The 22371-nt window shown below is 61.0% G+C and overlaps 1 protein-coding gene across 1 annotated transcript in view; it reads left to right on the top strand.

Moving 5' to 3' along the window:
* Positions 1–3399: 3399 nt before the first annotated feature.
* The window catches only part of LOC121167179 (double-stranded RNA-specific editase 1-like), a 34514-nt gene continuing 15542 nt past the window's right edge, over positions 3400–22371 (top strand). The window contains exons 1-7 of the mRNA XM_040996568.1: positions 3400–3463; positions 9459–9528; positions 12443–13368; positions 15375–15489; positions 17565–17733; positions 18133–18281; positions 19417–19585. Coding sequence (XP_040852502.1) covers positions 9501–9528; positions 12443–13368; positions 15375–15489; positions 17565–17733; positions 18133–18281; positions 19417–19585 — 1556 coding nt within the window. The 5' untranslated portion in view covers positions 3400–3463; positions 9459–9500. The remainder of the gene's footprint in view (positions 3464–9458; positions 9529–12442; positions 13369–15374; positions 15490–17564; positions 17734–18132; positions 18282–19416; positions 19586–22371) is intronic.

The following is a 22371-nucleotide window of genomic DNA, read 5'->3' as shown; positions in this document are numbered from 1 at the left end:
CGCACAGACAACCTTGGCCCCAGCCCCGCTCATGCCCCTGAGGATCTCAGACCGTGGCCCCTGGGCTTGCTTCCCTCCCCACTCCGTGTGCTCTGCTGCAGACTCAGCATCTGTGGAGGCCTCGTGCTGGCTGCGATCTTGGGTCCCTGGCTCTGGGCTCACCCGCCGTGGGCGTTGGCAGGTCCCCGTGGTGGTGTGCCCTGGGGGCACGCGTCCTTGTGGGGTCTGTGTGTGTGTGCTTGTTTTACTGTGCGGTGTTTGCTCTGTGTGTGTGTGTGTGTGTGTGCGCGCGTGCGCAGAGGCTGAGCGAGCATGAGAGAGGCCAGCCTGTGCGCTGGCACTGCGTCTCCTTGGGTGCCGGGCAGAGCTTCCCGGGGCGCTCCGGCGTGCCGTGCCCCCCAGGGACTGGTTTCTGCTTTCTTCTTCCCGTTCTGTCATGTCTGGGGCTTCCTCAGGTTGACTCACTTTGGTTGGTTGAATTTTTAAATTTTTTTTTGCATCAGGTTGGAAATGCTTTGGAATGAGGTTTGCGGTGTCTCCCATTGGTGTCCCAGTGGTGTCTCTTCACAGGGAGGATTCAACCTGGAGAACCTTCTGGAAATTTACTGGCCACAGCCACACCCACTCTGCCACCCTGGAGGCTGGCAGGCTTGGGCCTGTGCTCAGTGCTTCCAGCAGCTCAGCTGAGCTCCACGCGTCCCGGCTAGGGAGTCCTCTCTTTCCTGGGGCCTGTCTGCGAAGTCTCCTGCCAGCCGGTGGGGGCATGGCTGGCACCTGCTCAGGCCTGGTGGGTGGGTGCTTTCCCCAGAGGGCGTAGTCCGAGGGAGAGGCAGGGTGGTGCGCCAGCCCCTTCGGGCACAGGCGCCATGTCATAGAGACCAGTGTAGTGCACAGCTGGGGGACTGACGCGGTCACAGTGGCCTGTCCGGTGAGCAGGAACAACGGTCCTGCCCACCCCGAGCCCAGCCTGGCCTCAACCTCCCTCTGTGTCCCCACTGCTGCTAGCACGCGGCCTGCACCCGGTGCCATGTGGCCCGTGCCCGGTGCCTGCCCTGCAGAGCAATCTCACACTGGTCTCGCTCATGCTCTGCCTTCCTTCTTGCTATGAGGCTGTCTTGTCCTGGACATGCATGTCCGTGTCATCACGCAGGCTCAGCGTCAGGGCCATCCATCTCCCTCTGGCCACTTTCACATCCCACCCAGGTTGAAGCTGAGCTGCTTTTGGCCTTAAGCCCTGAACGTTTCCTGTTTTCTACCATGAAGTTTTTTCAGTGTGTCATTTAAACTTGTTTACATTGAGAGCTAAAGACACACGCACAGACATACACACAGCACCCCTCAATGCCCGTGACGGTCCAGGACGAGCCGAGCTGAAGCTGGGAGCCGGTCACTCCCTGGTGGCACTGCTCCTTTGCCCCCGGGGTCTGTGTGAGCCAGAAGCCGGGCAAGGGCTGCTGCCATGGGGCAGGGCTACATAGCCAACATCTTAGCCAAGAGGCCAAGTGCCCGGTCATGTGGCTTCTTTAGCAGCACGTTGGTTAGCCATGTCCTGCTCAGGTTACTAATCTCTGTGTCCGGCACGTCATGCCGGCCAGCCCCGGTGCGCCGAGCTGTGCTGTGTGCCCAGGGCTGCTGCAGCTCACGTGCCCGGCTCAGAGATGCACGTGCACCCTCGGGCCGGCCTCATGCTGTCAGCCCTACCACTCAGCCCGCCTGGCCGCGCCGCCTGGCCTGTTCCCGCACCTGCTCTGCTCACTCCCTACGTGAGCAAGGCTTCTTGCATCTCCGTCTGCCACTCCATGTGCCCCAAGATTCTTGTTAGCAAACACCTGTCTTTGTGTGCACTCCCTCACCCCAAGGGTGCCACCTCAAGGTGGGGACCCCCAGCTTCTGTCACCGTGGGCACCGGGGCCATTCTCTCCAGCTGGGCTCCCTCCCTTGGGCAGGTGGAGCTCTCAGTGTTTCCGGCTTCTAGAGCATTCTGGTGTTTCCTGGTGGCCACTGGAACTGCAGTAGGGGCCAGCCAGATCCTGTGGCGGCTGAGGGTCACCTCATTAGGTGGACCTCACCTTGGCCCACAGGTAGTCTCAGAGCTGCACTGCTGACGGGGTGGGGGCACTGATGGGGGGCAGCATTGGCAGTGGGAGACCAAGGTCGCGTGTGGCAATGAGGCAATTCCCTTGGAAGGGTACCATGCTGGACAGATGACCACGGGTGGTGTGGCCTTTGGGCCTGCCGTGCCAGGATAGAATGAGCCAGTGCCAGCCCCAGCCATGGCCTGTCCAGCAGATGCCCACACAGGCCCCAGACCAGGCACGTGCCCAGCATGCTCTGGGCTTGGAGGCCCTGCTTCGGTCACTAGTGTGGCTTGGAGCCTCGTGGCTGCGTGGCCTCATCCACAGTTCCGTGATTCTGTAGGGGGAGCCCCCCTTTTCCCCAGGCCTGCCCTCCGTCTGGGCGTCCGTTTGCTTCTCTGGAGGAATGTTCCAGCATACCAGGGTGCTGCGCCAAGTCCACGGGAGGTGCAAGTGAAGGGAGATTTGTTTTGCCACAGAAAGTTTGGGAAACCTTTCTCGCAGATTCCAAGTGTTTTCCACCAAAATCAAGATGTCTTCTAATTCCATTTCCATGAACCGTTTGAAGTGTGTGATGGCAGAGGTTGGCATATGTGGTTTTCCAGTTGAAGCAGGGCCCGGGCGGGTGGAGGTGGAGCGGGCAGGGCCTTGGTGGAGCAGGGGCAGGGGCAGGGCCCGGGCGGGTGGAGGTGGAGCGGGCAGGGCCTTGGCAGAGCAGGAGCGGGTCAGCCTGTGGCTCTGCTTAGTGTGTGGCCCCCTGGTGCTGGTGGAGGAGAACTGCATGTGGCTGTCACCCAGTGCATGTAAAAATTACTTAAAATTACTTAGACTTGCATTCAGCAAGATGCTTTTTAAAAAGATTTATTTATTTATTTGTTTATTTGAACAACAGAGCTACAAAGAGAGATCTTCCATTTGCTGGTTTACTCTCCAAATTGTTACAACAGCTGGAACTGGGCCAGCCTGAAGCCAGGTGCCAGGGGTGTCACCCGGGTCTCCCACATGAGTTCAGGGCCCGAGCCCTTGGGCCATCCTCCGCTGCGGTCCCAGGTGCAGCTGCAGGGAGCCGGATCTGAAGGGCAGCAGCCAGGATTTGAACCCGCGCTCACGTGGGGTTGGGCTTACTGTCCTGTGCCACAGTGCATCCCCTGGAAGGGTGTTTATAGTGGGAAGTGTTTATCATTAGGGTTCACCTCTGACACAATGGAGAGACTCTTCGCAGAGTAACTGGGCCTTTCCTTACCCAGAGCGCCGTCTGTGGAGTGGGGATCCTCCCGGGCTTGGAGAAGCCGCGCCTGGGCGCCTGCCTGGTTCGACCTGGTCCTGCTGGGATCTCAGCCCGGCCCGCTCGTGCTGAAGGAAGCTTTGCTGGGGACCAGAACTGCCAGGTGAGTGCAGACGTGCATGGCCCGAAGCTTCACAAGGACGCAGCCTCTGCTCACCTCACGGGGCGTCTGATGGGTGGCCTGGTGCCGGTGCTCTCGGGTGCAGAGCCATCTGGGTTCCAGGAGCATGTGGCTGGTGCCAGGCCAGGCCTGCCTGAAGCCTTTAGCGGCAGCTGTTGCCATCTTCTGGGTGATGAGAACAAGGCTGCCAGCACGTGGGGCTGCTGGTGTGTCGGGACTCAGAGGAGAGCTGAAGCAAACACATGTTTGTTAAGCGTTTATCCACTTACGTGAAGGGGGAGAGGCAGACCCCCATCTGCTTCAGTCCACTCGTGCCCACAGCTGCTGGAGCTAGACCAGGGCAAAGCCAGGAGCCACACAGGGGACGTCTGTAGGCAGCTGGCATTGGGAGTGCAGCCGGACGCCGGCAGGCCAGATGCAGGAGGTGGGCGTCACGAGTGGCACGGGCAACGCCGTGCCCCACGCTCACGCCAGGCCAGATGCCAATGCCCCAAAGAGCTCGGTGTGCTGTGGGAGGTGGCCGTCACGAGTGGCACAAGTAACGCTGTGCCCTACGCTCACGCCAGGACACGTGCCAACGCCCCACAGAGCTCGGTGTGCTGTGGGAGGTGGGCGTCACGAGTGGCACAGGTAACGCCGTGCCCCATGCTCACGCCAGGCCAGATGCCAATGCCCCACAGAGCTCGGTGTGCTGTGGGAGGTTCCCATGGGAACGCTCATGGTGAAGCTTGCTTCCTGGGTCCAGGCAAGGTGGCTGCAAGGTGCTGGACACCAGTGGTTCTGCTCTGTCCACTTAAAGTCCCTGGGTGCTGCGTGGAGCCGTCGGGGCCGCAGGCGTCACAGATGAGAGCGAGCAGGAGAGCGGCTGGGGTCACTGTGTTACGGCGTGGAGACACGCAATGTCTGACCACTGGGCTTTCCATTTGTTGCTCTGATGTCAGGGATGGAAGGCCATGGTTCCAGAGAGACTGGAAGAGGTTTTGTTTTCTCTTCAGCTTATGCCCTTCTCCTGGTTCATTGGCAGAGTGGGCAAAGCAAGGGCAAGGCTACACTCTATGGGGTGTCCTATGGCCTAGATTATTCTTCATGGCTGTGTCCTGAGGTCAGGGTTCCTCTCCATGCCTGTGTCCTGAGGTCAAGGTTAGTGTCCCGACAGTTGTACCCCATGATGTACCTTGCATTTCCACCGCAGCCGTCTCTAAGTTCGGCAGTGACATGACGTTGGCACTCTGTAACCTGGGTTTCTTGGAAGACAATGTTCATGCCAGCCTGCGGGAGCCCGAGAGACTCCAGTCCCTTGTTGCTAAGTTAGGTGTAATTTATGGCTGCCTATTTTTAACGTGCCGTAGCACTGAAGCAGTAATTATGCCATGTAGTGAAAGGCAAGTATTTTTATATACTGTAAGCACGCACTGGAGGAATGAATTATTTATAATCCTTTGCACAAATAGCCTGTTCTTAAAGGCACAGAACAAAGGTTGGGCGGAAGGCGGGAGCTGTCGGGGTGCTGAGGAAGCTCGGGGTGTAAGCCAGGCGTGCACCGTCTCCCCGTGAGTGGCCGTGCCGAGCCTCGGGTTCAGTGAGGACTGCTGTTGGCGGTCAAGGGCTTGATGTGTTGTCTGCGTTTCTGGCTGCTGTGGAATGCAGCACGAGTAAGTGCAGAAGTTGTGAGGAAAACACACCCCCTTGGAGGCCCCTGCTTGTCCCCACTCGGCAGTGGCTCCCGCGGGGCCCCTGAGAGTGGAGCACGGCTCTCACTTCAGGCAGTCACCCTGCGCCACTCCTGCCCCTCGTCCTGACACACCAGGGCCTCTGAACCTAGATGACATGGGTCACTCCACGCCAGGGCGTCTTCTGAGGTGGACACTGGGGGACAGGGAGATGGGGCCTCGATGCGGTCACAGCCAGTGAGAGAGGGGCCGGGGCCCTAATAGTCACGGCCAGAGAGGGGGGCCGGGGCCCTAACACAGTCACAGCCAGAGAGGGGGGCCGGGGCCCTAATAGTCACGGCCAGAGAGGGGGGCCGGGGCCCTAACACAGTCACAGCCAGAGAGGGGGGCCGGGGCCCTAACAATCACAGCCAGAGAGGGGGGCCGGGGCCCTAATAGTCACGGCCAGAGAGGGGGGCCGGGGCCCTAACACAGTCACAGCCAGAGAGGGGGGCCAGGGCCCTAACAATCACAGCCAGAGAGGGGGGCCGGGGCCCTAACAATCACAGCCAGAGAGGGGGGCCGGGGTCCTAACAGTCACAGCCAGAGAGGGGGACCGGGGTCCTAACAGTCACGGCCAGAGAGGGGGGCCGGGGCCCTAACAGTCACGGCCAGAGAGGGGGGCCGGGGTCCTAACAGCCACAGCCAGAGAGGGGGGCCGGGGCCCTAACAGTCACAGCCAGAGAGGGGGGCCGGGGCCCTAACAGCCACAGCCAGAGAGGGGGGCCGGGGCCCTAACAGTCACAGCCAGAGAGGGGGGCCGGGGCCCTAACAGTCGCGGCAGGTGAGAGGGGCCAGGGCCCTAACAGTCACGGCCAGAGAGGGGGGCCAGGGCCCTAACAATCACAGCCAGAGAGGGGGGCCGGGGTCCTAACAGCCACAGCCAGAGAGGGGGGCCGGGGCCCTAACAATCACAGCCAGAGAGGGGGGCCGGGGTCCTAACAGTCACAGCCAGAGAGGGGGGCCGGGGCCCTAACAATCACAGCCAGAGAGGGGGGCCGGGGTCCTAACAGCCACAGCCAGAGAGGGGGGCCGGGGCCCTAACAATCACAGCCAGAGAGGGGGGCCGGGGTCTAACAGTCACAGCCAGAGCCAGGGGGGGGCCGGGGCCCTAACACAGTCATAGCCAGAGAGGGGGGCCGGGGCCCTAACAGTCGCGGCAGGTGAGAGGGGCCAGGGCCCTAACAGTCACGGCCAGAGAGGGGGGCCGGGGTCCTAACAGCCACAGCCAGAGAGGGGGGCCGGGGCCCTAACAGCCACAGCCAGAGAGGGGGGCCGGGGTCCTAACAGCCACAGCTAGAGAGGGGGGCCGGGGCCCTAACAGCCACAGCCAGAGAGGGGGACCGGGGTGCTAACAGCCACAGCCAGAGAGGGGGGCCGGGGCCCTAACAATCACAGCCAGAGAGGGGGGCCGGGGCCCTAACAGCCACAGCCAGAGAGGGGGGCCGGAGTCCTAACAGTCGCGGCCGGCGAGAGGCGCCCTGGTGTGGTCACACCTCGTCTCACAGCCGGTGTGCGGGTCCCAGCCCAGGTTCGTGGGGCACAGGACTCGGCTGCGTCCGTGTGAAGTTTCTCTCTCATCTGGGACATGAGCCATGTCTGCTGCGGCCTCCCGCGGTCACAGGGGCCGGCTGCCTTTGACTAACCCTGGGGAGTCACTCGGGCATCGTGTGCTGTGGGGTGTTGCCTACACACCTTGGAGAAGGTGGTGCACCCCAGGGTCCTGCTGGCTGGCCTGCACCTGGGGTCAGTGTGACCCCGGCGGGAGGCAGCCCGCGTCATGCTGGAGCTGGGCCAGGAGTGATTGATTTGGGGCTGTTTCCTGTTTCACGGAGTTAAAGGCAATCTGAGTGGGACTTGGCATCATGTCTGAAAAGTTCTAGAATGGTGGAGTTCACAGTCTGCATTTGGGGTGGTTTCATGTCTACCTGAGTGTGGGATGAGCTGCAGCCCCCTAAAACATTGCTGTCCAAGTGTGTTGGGGATCCCCCAGCCTGGTGGTGTCAGTATGTGCCGAGGGCAGTCCGCTGGGGCAGCGGCCCCACAGCCTCGCTCCCTGGGTGGACCTGGAGCTGCCAGGCGTGCAGCGGCGCCCTCATGTGGACAGACTGTTCCTCACACTCCTTCCTGGCCTGGCTTCCTGTGTAGGACGAAGTGCAGGAGGAACTTGACCCCCAGAGTGGCCAGGCCCAGGTGGCTGCTGACCCCGTGGCTGCTGGCTGGCTCTTGTCTTCCAGCTCAAGGGTCTGTAGAGCGGCCTTGGGCCGTGGAGGGATGAGGGCTCGCTCTGGTCAGTGGGAAGGGTGTGCACCTGACCCCAAGGGGTGAGGGCCCCAGTCTGGGGCATCTGAGTGATGGTGGGAGTCTGCACAGCCAGCAGATGGCGCCAGGGAGGTGGGGCAGGGCCTGGTGTGGGGGCAAGGAGTGCCCTGTTTCCTCCAGGGTCCCTTGTCACCTGCCCAGAGATGGTTTCAGCAAGGCCTGGTCGGCTTCGTGACCCCGTGGCAGCACCCCGGCTCCACCCCACAGGGTGCAGACCCTGCTGTGGCTCCCCCAGGGCGGGGGCTCCTCTGCCCCCTGTGCTCCCATTTCCACATGCCACCCCAGTGGGGTCTGAGTGCAGCTGCACAGAGCTGTGGACTAGAAGCCGTGGCTGTGTGTGTGTCGCCCGCTGGGGTGCAATGTGGTAGTTCTGAGCTCCCAGCAGGTGAGATGCCAGCTCCCCCGCCGTGCCCCCGGGTTCCAGGGTGCGCCAGCCTCCCCAAGGCTGGCAGGTGGCATCGGCCTGCCTGTTTGGCCCTTAGCAGAGACTCGAGGCCAAAGCAGGAGAGCATCATTGAAGTATTCAGGTCTAAGGATTTGAAAGGTGACGGAGCAGAGACAAAGAGCTTTCACCCATTGGTTCCCTCCGTGGCAGCTGGGGCTGGATGGGCTGCAGTCGGGCGCCTGCCCCCATACGAGCTTCCACATCCGTGGGCCGTTGTCCGCTCTCGGGAGGAGCACAGGGTGGGCGTGGCCAGCAGTCGTGGCCACGGGCCTTCAGGACTGTAGGGTGACAGTGACATCAGCCAAGAGCGGCCTCTCTTGAGTCGGGATGGCCACAGTGGGCACACGCCTGCTGGCCCAGCACCGTCCTGGCCTGACATGCCTACGCCTTCCTCTCGCCACCTTAGTGTGGCCTCGTGTGTGTTCTGTGTGTGATGTGTGGGGGTCCTGGGCACAGATCTCATCTCCACAGTGCCTTGGGACCAGCTGCAGCGTCTTCCTGTCTGCTGACCTGCGGGGCCCTGAGAGCGCCTGCTCCTAGCTGGGGTGTCTCCTCTCCGGGCAGGGGCCGTCTCCTGTCTTGTGCCTGCACCTCACTCTGGGGACAGGAGCATGGCATGAGCCTTGAGTGTCCATCTGTGTCACCTCCAGCTGCCCGCCGGGGGTCCCCATCAGCTCTGTCTGCCCCGCGCTGTGTGGCGTGGCTGTGCAGTCACTCGGGATGCTGACTTGTCATCGGTAAGTAGTCCTGTGTGGGGCAAGCAGCACCCATGCCTGTGGCTTGCCGGGCAGCCATGCGCCCGTGTGAGGCCCGCCCGAGGCTCCCGGCCCGCGGCGGGCTGCAAGGTGATCCTCGGGGAACCAGCGTGTCGCACTGGGACAGCGGAGTCGTGTGCTTGCCCGCTGTCTGCAGGGCTTTCTGGAGCCAAGGACTGTACGTAGACTCCCGTGTAGCTTTCAGCAACAGGACCAGTGGTTGTCCTGAGAGCCACGCGCCAGGTGTGCGCTGCGCTTCACGCCTGCAGTCGCCGTTTGCCAAAGCAGTGATCTGCCTGTCGGTGACACAGAATGTGTAGAAGCGATCTGGTCATCAGAAGTGGCCGCCTGTCCCTCTGGGACCCTGTGACGTGCTCCGTGCCGGGAGGCAGACCTTGTCGGGTGGGCAACAGCAGCTGGACAGCAGTGTGGCCAGCCTGGGAGCCAGGTAGCCGGGTTGCGCTCTGCTCTCGGTGCCTCTGGCCAGCCGAGCAGGATACCTGAGCATGCAGGCCAGCCGTGTGTGTGAGACCGAGTGCTGGGGAATCGGTCCTTCCTGGCCGGCCAGTGTCATGGCCGGCATTGCTGTGTCCCTGACTCCAGCTCCTGGTGACGGGCACACCTCGGGCTATGCAGCCCCACGGCCTTGCTCACCAGGCGACAGACCTCACTCCTGCTCTCGCTGGCAGGCATGGCGCGGGGCACCCGGAGGGCACACTCAGCACTGCTTCCTTGCTGTCTTCCAGACGGAACCGGTCTCCGGCTGTCAAGAGCCCTCGCCGTGTGCCATGGATGCAGAAGACGAGGAGAGCATGAGTAAGAGCCCAGATCCCTCGGTGTCATGCCCGTGCCCACTGCCATTCCAGTCTGCCCGTCACTGTGGGCAGCTGCTGTCCCCTCCGACTTGGGCACTGAACACAGCCTAACTCACACTTTTCTGCAGCAGGCGCCAGTGCCACCTGGACACTGCCCTTCAGCTGTCCAGGTCCCAGTACTCCTTGGTGTCGCCTGGGTGTGCATCTCTGGGGAGGCATGGCTGGCCGGGGCCTTGTGCCTGTGCGTGGCAGGGCTCACCTCAAAGGGAGCTGCCACGGCCTGGCCTCCGAGAGGGGCGCAGCTGCACCTGCGGCTCCACGAGCCCCTCTCTCCACTCCACTCACACTCTCTTGGAAGTTGGGTGAACTCTTGTCCCATGCAGCAGTGTGTCTCAGTGAGGGTCTCCCTCCAAAGCTGCTGGGGCGCAGAGGGGGTGAGGACGAGTATCCGCCTTCCGGTCACTGGTGGGTGTCCGCTGCTCTCAGGGCAGGACACGGGGTGCCCAAGCAGGAGCACATCTCCCTGCAGCGACAGCTGGCGCTAGAACTGGCTCTCCCCTGGACGGTGTCTGCCTGGGCCGTCAGGTTCATGGGCGCTGAGCTGTGGGTGTGACTGGGCCAGCAGGGCCCGTGCGGCCAGCGTGTTCCTCTGCTGGGGCTGCTGGCCTCCCCCCAGGCCCGCTCCCAGAGCCCAGCCCCGTGCTTCCCCTGGTGACTCTGCTGTGTCCAGCGTGTGGACTCTGCTATGTGCAGAGCCTGTGGCCTCTCACGGGCTGAGCCCTCTGCTAGGTGAGCTCCCGTTTTAGATGATTGTCACACTTGGCATCTGCGGGGACGCCCTGGAAGGAGGCCGTGCGTGTCCCCTGGGCCACGTGTGCAGACCCTGGGGACCTTGTGCATGGATTTTTCTGGAAAGATGAGCTGCCAGTTCTAGTGCCACAGTGTTGGAGTGCCCAGTTTAGCCCCAAATGTTGACATTCTTGCAGCGCATCGGCCCCGTGGAGGCAGCGCCCGCCAACAGGCTCATGACGCTCACCTGCAGCTGTTATCTGGTCTTCCTTCCCGCAGAGGCCTTGCCAGCAGAGTGCGAGCAGGACCGCAGCTCCCTGCTCACAGAGGAATTGTGCTTTGCAGGAACAGTGTGACTCCATATGTGTTTTTCTCAGGTTCGCAGAATTGTCAACATGGCGCTGGCACCCTGTGTTTCTGAAGAGCGTGGTCATGGATACGTGGCACGTGTGTGTGGCGTGCGTGTGTACTGGTGTGCCCTGCCGTGTGGCCACGAGCCAGCCTGCAGGTGGCAGCCCAGGGTGTCGTGTCCTCACCCGCACAGGTGCGGGTGCCCCTTCCCTCCCCCCCTCACCGCCTCGCTCTTTCTCCCGACCCCCTTTCCCATCCCGCTCTCTCTAACCTTTTGTTTCCTTTGAGCACCGAAAGGAGTAACCTATTGAGCTTTTGCTGGAGGATGTTATAAATGAAAATTTACTGTCCAGTCCATCGGCTTTGCCGCCTGGGAGAAGTGGTGTGTGCTTCAGGACTGTAAGAGCGGCTGTCTGCAGGGACAAGCCCCAGGGCCCTCCTCCACCATGGGTCACCTCCCGGTCCCCATGGAGCTGCCCACACTGACCGGTATGAGATCCTGGGAATTGGTGAAGCTCCGCTTCAGGGGGCACTGCTTGCTAAGGCCATCTGAGCTGGCAGCCTCCCATGGGCTGAGCCCAGGAGCCCAGACCCCAGAGCCCAGAGCTGGCAGCCTCCCACGGGCTGAGCCCAGGAGCCTGGAGCCCAGGAGCCCAGGAGCCTGTGGCCTCCCACGGGCTGAGCCCAGGAGCACACCATGGTGTCTTAGGTGTTGCCTGGCCTGCAGAGTTCACTGGAGGTACTAGGCCACCATCCTGTGAGCTGCTTTAGTTTTTAGAAAGCGCTGTGATTTCCAGCTGTTCTTTTAGGAGACGTGCAGTTTTGAAAGCTAGTGCTAGGAGGCCGGCACCTGCAGGCAGTGAGGCCGTGCCAGGCTCCCGTGCCCGATGCCACGTTCCCTCGCAGAGGCGTGTCTGTGGACTGAGGGGGTGTACGCTCGCTCTTATTCCCATTTTTAAGAATCAGCCTTGTTTTTGTACACTTTGAACACTTTCAGATTGTACCCCTTTGTTCATTTTAAATACAAAATGCCTTAAAAATAGGAAAATCAACTCTGTGAAAATCTACCAAATATCCCAAAAGAAAAAAGCAGTCTGTATCCACCGAGGAGGTCGGCAGGTGTATGCGAAGCGCGAGGCCCTGGCCGCGTGCAGCCCCGCGCCCCAGCGGCCCTTCCTTTCGCTGCACCGCTAGATGAGTCTGGCGGGTCAGAGAGCATTCAGACCCCATGGAAGAAGTTTAAATTGATACCATAAAATCATAGGCTCCAAAAATTACTTTTAAAAAGTCCAGCACTTTCCTAAGATCTGTGAGTGCAGTCTGTCGATTGAATGACTGGGGGTGCATGTTTAAGGGCGCTGCCTCTGAGATGGCCTGGCACCAGTAGGAAGGGTCAGGGCGAGAGGCGTAGACTGCCGGCGGCACTGCGGCCGCTTCTGCCGACTGGCCGACAAGGCCTCTGGGGCCCTGGCTCCTCCCCCAGTGTCTGGACACTGTCTAAGGCATCCCTGGATGCCCCAGAGCATTCTCACTAGAAAGAACAAGGAGAGGGGCAAGGGCGGCTGCAGGAGTGACAGAGCAGGGCTCGCCCGGGTGCAGCAGCCTCAGCGGGCCGGGCCCCGGTGGCTGCAGCCGTCTGGCCCAGGCGGGCCCGACAGAGGCCTAAGCACACACCACTTGCCCAGGGACAAAGGCAGATGACGGAACTTATAAATTTTGCATTTACAAGATCCTGCACCGAAGGCGTTGTAAGCTACTCTTTCTGGGCACCACAGGTTCCAGCAGTGCGGACATTAAGGAAAACCGCAACCTGGACAACGTGTCCTCCAAGGATGGTGGTGCACCTGGGCCCAGCGAGGGGACCCAGCTCTCCAACGGGGGCGCCGGCAGGAAGCGGCCCCTGGAGGAGGGCAGCAACGGCCACGCCAAGTACCGCCTCAAGAAGCGGAGGAGAATGCCGGGGCCCGTGCTGCCCAAGAACGCGCTGATGCGGCTGAACCAGCTCAAGCCGGGGCTGCAGTACAAGCTGGTGTCTCAGACGGGGCCCGTGCACGCGCCGCTCTTCGTCATGTCTGTGGAGGTCAACGGGCAGGTGTTCGAGGGCTCGGGCCCCACCAAGAAGAAGGCCAAGCTGCACGCGGCCGAGAAGGCCCTGCGGTCCTTTGTCCAGTTCCCCAACGCCTCCGAGGCCCACCTGGCCATGGGCCGGACCCTGTCCGTGAACACGGACTTCACGTCCGACCAGGCCGACTTCCCCGACACGCTCTTCAACGGCTTCGAGACGGCCGACCAGATGGAGCCGCCCTTCTACGTGGGCTCCAACGGGGATGACTCGTTCAGCTCCAGCGGGGACCTCAGCCTGTCCGCCTCCCCCGTGCCCGCCAGCCTGGCCCAGCCCCCGCTGCCCGTCCTGCCGCCCTTCCCGCCGCCCAGCGGCAAGAGCCCCGTGATGATCCTCAACGAGCTGCGCCCGGGCCTCAAGTACGACTTCCTGTCGGAGAGCGGGGAGAGCCACGCCAAGAGCTTCGTCATGTCCGTGGTGGTGGACGGCCAGTTCTTCGAGGGCTCGGGCAGGAACAAGAAGCTGGCCAAGGCCCGGGCCGCGCAGTCGGCCCTGGCCACTGTCTTCAATCTGCACCTGGACCAGACGCCATCTCGCCAGCCCATCCCCAGCGAAGGGCTGCAGCTGCACCTGCCTCAGGTGAGCGCCGCTCGCCTCCGGGGCCTGGCCGCCCCAAGCGCCTGGTCCCTCCTGCGCAGAGTGACGGTCCTAGGTGGCCAGGCAGGGCTGGCCTTTCCACCTACAGCAGGCCCTTGTGGGGGCTCGGGGCCGTGCCCGGGTTGTCCTCAGCGGGAAGCCTGGATCCAGGCAGGCGTGAGTGTCGGGAGGGCACTGCTCCAGCCACCGGGACAGGGTAGAGACAGGAAGGCTCCTGGTGGGGGCTTGGCTCCCACGGTCAGCAGGCACCCTGGAGTCTGTGTCCCCGCTCGCCTCACTCCCGAGACATGAAGCCCATTGATGGTTCCTGTCCGCAGCCCTGGGTCCCACATTCTCACACACAGACGTAGGCAGGGTTGGCACAGGGCACTGAGACACCTGTCATGTGCAGTGGCCTGGGCTGGGCAGGCTGTGTGGCTACCCTCTTCCTCCTGCCCACATCCGGGTCCCTGAGCCCATGTGGTCCAGGGCAGGAGAGTGGTAGGTGGTGCTGTGTGCCCCCACAGGCTGTGCCCGAGTGCCCGGGAAGCTCCAGGGTGTCACCACTTGTCACTCCTGGCGCAGTCCTGCTGTGTGATGCTGGACTGGGCTGGCCCTTGATGGGCTGTGAGTGTGCAAGGCGCTTGTCCAGGGCCCTGCCAGGTACCGCACGCGGGCTGTGGGCTTGTTGCCTCATAGCGTCCCACAGGCATCACAGTCACTCCGCGACTGTTTATGAATACCTGCACAGCCAGCCAGGCGCCCTGGGAAGGGCTGTGCGCCCCTGCGGGTCTGCCCAGGCAGGTGGCACTCGCCCCGGGCCAGGCCTCCCTGGGATGGACACTCACCTTGCTCCTGGCCTTCTGGAGCCTGGTGTTATCTTTCCCTCCAGGTGTTCAAAAGCATCCTGACCCATGGGGCCACGGGTGGTTGTGCACCGCGGTTCTGCCGGCCTCTCTGAGGCCCTGTGCAGGAATGGGGCTGTCATCCACGCATCTCATCTTTGCCCCTGGAACACCCTGGTGCTGGCCGGGCAACGGCCACAGGAAACATCTGACCACTGACTTCCGCTCGAATAGCTGCCTTCAGGGCACTGGCTTCTCTGCTGAGCACCTGAGGTTTACCTGGTGGCTGCTAGAGCACACAGGTTGGCGGGGGAGGGAGGGGCGGGGAGTCAAACTTGGTCCATTGCACCCCCAGCAGTTCCCAGAGCACTGTGAGTCATTGTGTCCTGGGTCCTTGGTAAACCTCAGCCCAGGTGTCACCTGCTCTGCCAGGCATGGTCTGAGCTGTCTGGATGCGACAGGGAATGTACCCACAGGGGACCTGGCCTAGGACACTATGGCACACCCCCGAAAACCATGTGGGCACTGGTGTGGGACGCCACGGCACATCCCTGGGAGCTGCGTGGGCACTGGTGTGGGGCACCATGGCACATCCCCAGGAGCCACATGGGCCCTGGTGTAGGGCACCACAGCACCCTCCTGGGAACCATGTGGGCACTAGTGTAGGACGCCACAGCCTCCTACTGGGAACCATGTGGGCATTGGCCCAGGATGCCATGGCACCCTCCTGGGAACCATGTGGGCATTGGCCCAGGATGCCACAGCACACCCCCAGAAACTGTGTCTTCCCATGGGCTCCAGGCTGGCAGGGCTGTGAGCGGGCTGGGCCCAGCACACGCCAACGCTGAAACTCAAGTGTGGTGCCAACAGCAGGGAGCCGTGCCAGGCTCCATGGTGCTTGGAGCACATTTTCTGGCTGTCCCCTCTCCTGCCTGGGACTGTTCACATCACTCCTTGGCACATGCTCCCAACAGGTATGCCGTGTGTGGTTATGGCAGAAGGCAGCTCAGGGCGTAGGGTCACAGCTTGGGAGGGTAGATCCCCATGGGTTGCTCCCGTCGGCCTGCTGCTGACTCAGCCAGAACCGGGCTGGACCCTTGGCACCTGATCCCATGTTTGCCATTGCCCATGCTCTGCCTGACCTATATCTGTGCCCCCTCCCAGGTGCTGGCAGACGCCGTCTCCCGCCTGGTCCTGGGTAAGTTTGGAGACCTGACCGACAGCTTCTCCTCCCCTCACGCCCGCAGGAAGGTGCTGGCCGGGGTCGTCATGACAACAGGTAACTGCCCGGGGTGTGGTAACCACCTGGGGTGTGGGGTCACGACCACAGTGCGGGGTCATGACCACTGGTAACCACCTGGGGTGTGGGGTCACGACCACAGTGTGGGGTCATGACCACAGGTAACCTCCCCTGCGTGTGGGGTCATGACCACTGGTAACTGCCTGGGGTATTGGGTCGTGACCACAGGTAACTACCTGGGGGGTGTGGGGAAACAACCACAGATAACTGCCTAGAGTGTGGGGTCATGACCACTAGTAACCTCCTGGGGTGTGAGGTCATTACCACAGGTAACTGCCCGGAGTGTAGGGTCATGACCACAGGTAACCTCCCTGGGGTGTGGGGTCATGACCACAGGTAACCTCCTGGGGTGTGGGGTCATGACCACAGGTAACTTCCCTGGGGTGTGGGGTCATGACCACAGGTAACCTCCTGGGGTGTGGGGCATGACCACAGGTAACCTCCCTGGGGTGTGGAGTCATGACCATAGTAACCTCCTGGGGTGTAGGGTCATGACCACAGGTAACCTCCCTGGGGTGTGGGGTCATGACCACAGGTAACCTCCTGGGGTGTGGGGCATGACCACAGGTAACCTCCCTGGGGTGTAGGGTCATGACCACAGGTAACCTCTTGGGGTGTGGGGTCATGACCACAGGTAACCTCCCTGGGGTGTGGGGCCACTCCTGTGCTTGGCTGGTGGACAGCCCCTCGCTCTGGGCAGGCTCCTGCCACCTGCCGGGACACCCCCTTTCCTAAGGTGCTGGTCTAGGCATCTGAGCCCTTCACCTGGACGGAGTGGCTGATGTCCTCTTTGTGGGGAGGACACATTTGCTCTGGGAATGCCAGGAGCCTGCTGACAAGCTCCCTAGTGACCTGGGTCTGACTGATTTGACACTGAGTGTTGGGGTGGAAGGGTGCTACAACAGGAACAGAACAGCTGGAAAAATACCATGTAGGATGGCCTAGAGGGGCACTGCCCCTGCTGGCCAGGGCAGAGAGGCCTAGAGGGGTACCTCCCCCTGCTGGCCAGGGCAGAGGGGCCTAGAGGGGCACTCCCCCTGCTGGCCAGGGCAGAGGGGCCTAGAGGGGCACTCCCCCTGCTGGCCAGGGCAGAGGGGCCTAGAGGGGTACCTCCCCCTGCTGGCCAGGGCAGAGAGGCCTAGAGGGGCACTCCCCCTGCTGGCCAGGGCAGAGGGGCCTAGAGGGGCACTCCCCCTGCTGGCCAGGGCAGAGGGGCCTAGAGGCGGCACCTCCCCTCCAATGGCCGAGGAGAAGTCCTCCGCTCTGGAAGCTATCCCCCCAGCCAGTTAGAAGGGGCTCCACCCTGGGATCTACCGCTCAGAGTAGGAAGGAGGGAGGCAGAGTCCTCAGTCCTGTGGTTGTGAGTTCTGGGTGACTCCCAGTGCCGCTGCCCACGGCACTCAGAGGCCAGCTCACTCTGCCTTGGCAGCACGTGTGGGCGAGCTCACCTTCCTTAGGCTTTGACTCCCGCTGGCAGGGGTGCAGCCCCCTGGCGGGGGTGCAGCCTAGGCCCGCCGGCACAGGCGCTGCTGCGGCGTCCGATGCAGGGCTCCCGATGGGCCTTTAGGTCTGAGAGGCCTCAGCTGTGAAGGCAAGTTGGGGGAGCGTGGTGAGAGCAGAGGATGCTGCGTCCGCCACACTGCACACCTGCCTCTCACACAGGGCCGCCGGGCAGCTGGTGGGCCCAGGCAGGCTCAGCCTGTGGCCGTGGTCAGTGTCCCAGGATGAGGCCATGCAGGACCCTCCTGGGAAGGTCAGCTGTGCCTGTAAGGCCTCCCTGGTCACTCTGTCCTTTGCTGTTTATTCCAGAACCCAGCTGGCAGGTGGCCTGTCCTTATGTGGGGTCCCATTGTGTTTACTGTCAGGGGTGCTGCAGGCAAGGCCTGTCTCAGGTCACCTGCGGGTTCACGTCTGTGCACCTGACACGCATTCACCCGGGGCTGGGCAGGGCACGTGTGAGAAGCTGGCACGGTGCAGGGACCCTGCAGAGTCCCGCCCCCTCGTGCACCGTCAGTGCGCGTCCTGTGGGTCACAGGCAAGTCTGTCCCGTGCAGGCTCTGACGTTAAGGACGCCAAGGTGATCAGCATCTCCACGGGGACCAAGTGCATCAACGGCGAGTACATGAGCGACCGCGGCCTGGCCCTGAACGACTGCCACGCCGAGATCATCTCACGGAGGTCCCTGCTCAGGTTCCTCTACACGCAGCTGGAGCTTTATCTAAAGTAAGTGCAGCACTCGGCCGTTGCCTTCTCTGGGTCCCCGGAAAGTTCTCCAACAGTGGCCAGTCTGCTCCCAGTTAAGGCCGAGCTGACTGAAGTGCCACAAGGCGTGTACACACATGTACATGTGTGTGCTTGGCATGACCATAAATTTCAAGCCTGCCTTCCAGGTCATGTGACTGTGGTGACGGCTGTGAGGACATGAGCAGCTCCCCACACCGTCGCTGGGGTCGCTCCTTGCCGCGTGTCTCTGTGCGGAGGCCATCTGTTTGGGGGCACATATGACAGGGGACAGGCTCTCCATTGCTGTCACTAAGACACGTGACTGGTCCATCCCTGTGGGAAGCGGCGGAGCTCGGGCTGTGTGCGGCCCAGGTCACTCGGCCATGTCTCCCTTCCCAGCAGCAAAGACGATCAGAAGAAATCCATCTTCCAGCGCTCGGAGCGGGGCGGGCTGCGGCTCAAGGAGAACGTGCAATTCCACCTGTACATCAGTACCTCCCCGTGCGGCGACGCCCGGATCTTCTCACCCCACGAGCCCATCCTGGAGGGTAGGCCGCCTGGGCACCTGGGGTGTCAGGTGGCACTGCGGACCCCAGGGGAGAGTAGGCCTCCCTGGGCACCTGGGGTGTCAGGTGGCACTGTGAATCCCCCGGGAGGGTAGGCAGCCTCGAGTGCCTGGGGTGCCAGGTGGCACTGTAGACTCCCGGGAGGATAGGCTGCCCCACAGCCCCGCCTGGGGTGTCAGGTGGGCAGCACTGTGGACCCCCCAGGAGGGTATTCAGCCTCGAGTGCCTGGGGTGTCGGGCGGCACTGCGGAGCCCCAGGGAGGGGAGGGTGCCCCGCAGCCCCCGGTGCCTGGGTGTCGGGTGGGTGGCACTACGGATCCCTGAGAGGCTGCTTTCATAGTGCTGGTCTCCATGTGAACCATGGAGCGGCTGTACAGCGTGGATTCTTGTCTTTGGGATACTGAGAAAAGTCTAATGAATGAAAATGCTGACTCTAAAGCAAAGTGCTGGTTCTAACTAACCAAGTAACTCCTGTGGAGTAAGGCTCCAGCGGCCGCACTGGAGAGCAGGAAGCAAGTAACTCCTGTGGAGTAAGGCTCCAGCGGCCGCACCGGAGAGCAGGAAGCAACAGTAGGAAGAAGGCTTCACACAAAACAAGGCTGCTGTGACAGTCACAGCGCCACAACCACGCCGTTCGTCACCCCTGACCACCCTGCCACAGCCACGCCTGCCGGGTACACCACACGCTGCCAGCGAACAGGCTCCAGCTGCGGCAGCCTTCGCCCAGCCTTCTTTGCACACAGTCAGAGCTTTACTTCCTGGTGATGTGTGTTCGCATCCCCTCTCCACACGTCAGCGTTATTTATACCAAATCCAACATTCGGCCCCTGGAAAGGCAACGCACACATTCACCGCGCAGGGCTGCCGCGGGGTTTCAGCTCACACCCCACACCCAGTGCCAGAAATACGTCTTGTTAAAACAGCCCCCATTTTCCCTCAGCCCCACCCCGCTGCAAGGTGCCCACGCCCAGGAGTGTCATGGGGTCCCCCCATCTCACCTTGCTGTGTGTACACGTGTGTTGTACACATGATGTACGCGTACATGTGTGTACGCACGTCTGCCCCACAGAGCATCCCTGGCCTTCAGGTGGGTCTGAGCCGTCTGCTTCTCTCCTAGAGCCGGCAGACAGGCATCCGAACCGCAAAGCGAGAGGACAGCTGCGGACCAAGATAGAGTCTGGCGAGGGCACCATCCCCGTGCGCTCCAATGCCAGCATCCAGACGTGGGACGGCGTGCTGCAGGGCGAGCGGCTGCTTACCATGTCCTGCAGTGACAAGATAGCACGGTGAGCCAGGCCCCACCCCGCCTGCACCTGCCAGGCGCCCCTCATTCCCCACACTGCCTGACATCGTCTGATTCCAAGCGGGATTCAAAGCAACAGGATGGCTCTCCCGAGTGCCAGGCTGTGCCAGGCGTTGGTTTGTTTGTTCTTTTTTTAAAAGTTCTATTTATTTTTATTGGAAAGACAGATTTGCAGAGAAGAGAAACCAAAAGATTTTCCACTCACCGATTCACGCCCAGACGGCTGCACTGGCCAGTACCACCAAGTCAGCCAGGAAACCAGGAGCCTCTTGCCAGCCTTGCGTGTGGGTACAGGAACCCGGCAACCTGAGGCATCCTGTTGCATGTGCTAATGTCGTTCTGCAGTTGCCTCCATGACTAAACTCATGCTTATTTGAAAATAAGACAATAAACTGTTAAGTGCTAAAAGGCACATAAAAATGCCTCCCTTGTAAGCGCCCTGCGGTGGCACCACTGCTGAAGGGTTCCTGGTGGTGTTGGTCAGCATCGGCAAGGTGGCAGGTGCTGTCGGCCAGCCTTCGCTGCCAGTTTTCTTTGGTAGATCTTGTCTGGAACCTCCAGGTTGCCCACCAGCAAGTACTTACTGGCGTGTACTTGGTTCTTCCAGCCCAGCGCTGGCTCGTGGGTACTTGGTGTGTGTCACCGTGGTGTGTGTGCCTGCTGTGGAGTGTGTGGCACTGTCGTGTGTGTGCCTGCTGTGGAGCCCAGCTCCAGCGCCAGCATGCACCTCGTGTTCTCTGCACATTTGCTTTTTTTTAAAATTTTTAAATCATATTTTTGACAATCTTTACATAGTTAATTAGGGTAAAAAGGTTCAAGGGCTACAGGAAAGTGGGTAAGATTATTATTTCCATGTTATTTCCTTCATTTTTTTTTTATTTCCTTCATGTTTAAAGGGGGGTATTAAGGGAGAAGGCCCACCCAATTTCCCACCCTCCCCAGGTCCTGGATGTAGGGTATGCTCCGAGGTTCTTGCTCAAGTGCTTTGATATTTCAGCAATTATGAATCGTGCCATCTTGCCACTCCAAGCACTGTGAGGTCTTTGAAGAATCCACTGGTTGACATAGTCCAGCATAGAGTCTCTGTTTGACCCATATTTCGCTGCCAAAATATAGCTGAGGTGTTTGATTGACCTGTTCTGTCTTCTCTCTTTTCTTGGTGAGGCTTCTGAGTCCTGTATTTCGGTTGGGGAGATCCCCAAAGAAACTTTGTCTGAGGTGTTCTCAAACCAGATTCTTGTATGTGCTAGCAAGTACAGGGCCCGGCACAGTCCATCACCCTGATCAGCTGGTGGTTGCAATTGCTGGGTTGGTTCTGTTTTCACTCCCAACTTCCACTGGAACCAATGGGTGTTGCAGTCCAGACTGGTTCTGCCCAGCACATACTCGGCCCTCACATAAACCAGTGGGAACTGCAGCCTAGTTGGAGCGACCTACAATAACCCCCACCAGGCCCGCCCTCTACCCTGATTTGCCAGTATGTGTAGCAGTAGTCCAGTCTGTCCCACACCCCATTCCACCCCAGCCCCTAGCCTGGTTTTATGCTCTTTCGTGGAAGTGGTAACTCAAGAGGAAGGAGCCCACAGTTTCCCTCCCAGGTCACTCCCACTCCCGGATTATGCACTCTCCAGATAGTTCTGTGGTTTGACTTGACAGAACTAGCCCTCAGTGCCAGCTTCTACCAGCTGATGCTGTGGCTAAGCCCAAACAACCCTCACCCACTCTAATTTTGTTTGCACCAGTAGGAATAATCAGCCCAGCCCGGCTTTTCCCTGATCTAGTCCACATGAGGCGCACAGGTGTGGTAGCCCTGCCTAGTCTGGTCTGCCCCCATCCCATACCACGCTCTCCAGCGGCAGTAGCTGTCCAGCAAAGGAACCTTCCCTTATTCCCCTGCCAGCTCTGCCCCCTCCCTTCCTTGTTCTCATGCTTGCTGGTTGGGCACTGCGGTCCCTTCTGGTACAGGCAACCTCACCTTGGCATTCCGTATTGTGCACTAGTCTTTGTTGCACCCGAACCTGGCTCGACCCACACTGTTCTGGTGTTTGGATTTGCCAGTGGATGACGTGGACAGATTCAGCCTGGTCTTCCCCACCACCCCAACTCTTGAGCTAACCAGTGGGGCTAGAATTTCCACAGGGTTTGGCCCACACATCCCTCACAGAATCTGCCCCGGTTATGGTTCTAGTGCTAGTTAATGTAATGGCCCTGCTTAATGTGACCCTTCTCCTGATCCATCATCATGTCAGGTAACAGGATATGATTCTGCTGGACAAGCCCCGAGCCATAGCTTTTGCATGGACTGGTATTTGGTGGTCAGCATTGTTCAGTGATTACAAGTTTTTCAAAGGAAGAGTTACTGTCATTGGGAATCTTTACGAATGCTTCACGTCCTAGAAGCACAATGGGTTCAACCTGGAGCTAACTAAGCAGTGACTCAAAGAACCAAAACCCCAGAGCTCCTGGCCAGGTAGCCAGCAGGCAGAGCCTGGCACCAAATGGCACACTGGCCGCCCAGGGACAGCTCACCATGTGCACATGGTGGCTGTCGTCTGGGATCCAGGCATGAGACGCCCTGTCCTGAGACCCACCAGCAGCCGGGAGGCTGCTGGAAGTTTAAACTCCCAGGCCCAAGGTCGCGCCCCTCCCCAGTCCCATTCACTGCCCAATGAGGGCGGCGGGTGGGCCCTGGACCTGCCCAGTCACAGAGACCTCCCCCCTTGGTGTACTCACCCCAAAGGGAGCAGCCCCCGGAGCCCAGGCAGGCCC

Source organism: Ochotona curzoniae, unplaced genomic scaffold (assembly GCF_017591425.1).
Source record: "Ochotona curzoniae isolate NIBS_2020 unplaced genomic scaffold, NIBS_Ocur_1.0 patch345, whole genome shotgun sequence".
Classification (NCBI taxonomy): domain Eukaryota; kingdom Metazoa; phylum Chordata; class Mammalia; order Lagomorpha; family Ochotonidae; genus Ochotona; species Ochotona curzoniae.
The sequence above is the reverse complement of the archived record's forward strand: the minus strand, read 5'-3'. Positions and strand labels throughout refer to the sequence as shown.